This window comes from Diadema antillarum, unplaced genomic scaffold (assembly GCF_040938485.1).
Source record: "Diadema antillarum isolate AM-2024a unplaced genomic scaffold, OU_Dant_1.0 seq00000783_RagTag, whole genome shotgun sequence".
Taxonomy (NCBI): Eukaryota; Metazoa; Echinodermata; class Echinoidea; order Diadematoida; family Diadematidae; genus Diadema; species Diadema antillarum.
The window spans coordinates 1,006,885-1,008,580 of NW_027271671.1; the positions used below are offsets into that span (position 1 = coordinate 1,006,885).

Here is a 1,696-nt window from a genome sequence, read left to right on the forward strand (position 1 = left end):
AACGATGAGGGACTACGCGGCATCAAAGTCAACGCTATATCCCTGAGGGACGCCACCGGACGAGCAGAGGAATGAAGGAGCACTCTACTTGGGAGCATAGAAGTTGAAAGCAGAATTTGTTTTATCCCTCGAGATCTTTGTCGATGGTTTAATGATTTGTATTTTTATCGGCGAAATTGTATATGCTTGTTTGTGATTGGGCGGATATTAGTGCTTAATCCATATTCATTTTGCTTGTTCAATGCTAGTTTGACTAGGCTCAATTTGCATTTTCACTTCCTTCCCTTTCTTTGAGGTTCTTTGTTCCTTCCTTTGCTCCCCCCCCCCAGCAGATTTCCCTTTATTATTAATTGTTAAGTTCAAAGTTAGACATTAAGAAATGGCTACTCGAGCAGAAGCGGAATTGCTCATCGATGCCCCAATCAATCTGTCGACTCAGCAGGAGGTTCCCACGCTGGCGGGCCCAGCTTTCACCCAGGTTAGGGGGGTCCCTATTTTTAGTGGAAGACAATCAAAAATGGGCATCGATGACTGGATTAGGGACCTGGAATACTTTTTCTCTTCCAGCCGTACCCCGCCCTCTCTTCAATTCTCTACAATTGTTAGAAATCTCAGTGGAGAGGCCCATCGTCTGGTGTTAAATCTGGCCTACGAGGAGCAGACCCCGAAAGCGGCCTTCAATGAGCTGAGGGCGGAATACGGAGACGCCCCTACGGACGATCCGTTCGCCGCCTTCTACGAGCAAATGCAGAGGACTGGAGAAAGTGCCCAGTCCTACACAATCGCTCTCCAGTCCCTCTTTACGCGTATCGCCGATGATTATCCGCAAGGGCAAGGGGAGTGTTTCCTCGTTAACCAATTTATGCGCGGCTTGAGGGACGAGGAGCTCCGACTTCGGCTTGCCCCCATGAGACCTCGCACCATGTCATTCTGGGGTCTGCGCGAGGAGGTTAGGAGGTTCATGTGGGGGCGACAGGGAAAGACGCGCCGGCCCGCTGGTAGCTTCGCCCATGCTGCCGCAACTCCTGACCACACCGAGGACACCAGGGCCAGACTCCTCCAAATCAGCAAGTCATCGGAAGACACGCTGTCCCTGCTGAAAGAGGTGGTTGCCACACAGAGAAGGACCACGGAGAGGGTGGCGGCGCTTGAGGGGAGGCTTGAGGCCCTGGAACTGGCGTCGAGCAGCCCCAAGGGGTCCGTTGGTCAATGCCAGGAGTGCTGGGAGTGCGGCCAAACAGGACACTGGCGGAGGAATTGTCCGACACGGATGGCGCCAGGGGAGAGTGCGGCACTCCAGGGCCGGAGGGACGCCCTTCATCAGGCCCAGCAGTTAAACGGGTAAGGCCCACACCGGCAGTAGACAGGCTGAGTGTGGGCAACAAAATTTCAGTGCTGGGGCCCAGCAATGTAGATTCCCTGTCCATAAATAACACCCTGTGTACAGCCCTTATTGACTCCGGATCCCAGGTAACGACTGTGTCTTCTTCCTTTGTTAAATCCCATCCAGTTCTCTCAAAAATACCCCTTTCCCACTCTACAATAGAAATTAAAGGCGCCGGTGGCCACACCCTTCCTCACTTCGGCGTTATCCCCATTGATGTTGCTCTACACGGACATCACTACCCGGATGTGCCAGCATTGGTTGTCCCTCCAGACAGCTACGGGCATGGCGTCGAAGCTCTGATCGGGACGA

The 1,696-nt window shown here is 53.2% G+C and overlaps 1 protein-coding gene across 1 annotated transcript; it reads left to right on the forward strand.

Moving 5' to 3' along the window:
• Positions 1-379: 379 nt before the first annotated feature.
• Positions 380-1,345, forward strand: LOC139739144 (uncharacterized). Its single transcript, XM_071649760.1, has one exon. It carries the CDS (start codon positions 380-382, stop codon positions 1,343-1,345), a length of 966 nt encoding a protein of 321 aa, XP_071505861.1.
• The last annotated feature ends 351 nt before the right edge of the window (positions 1,346-1,696 follow it).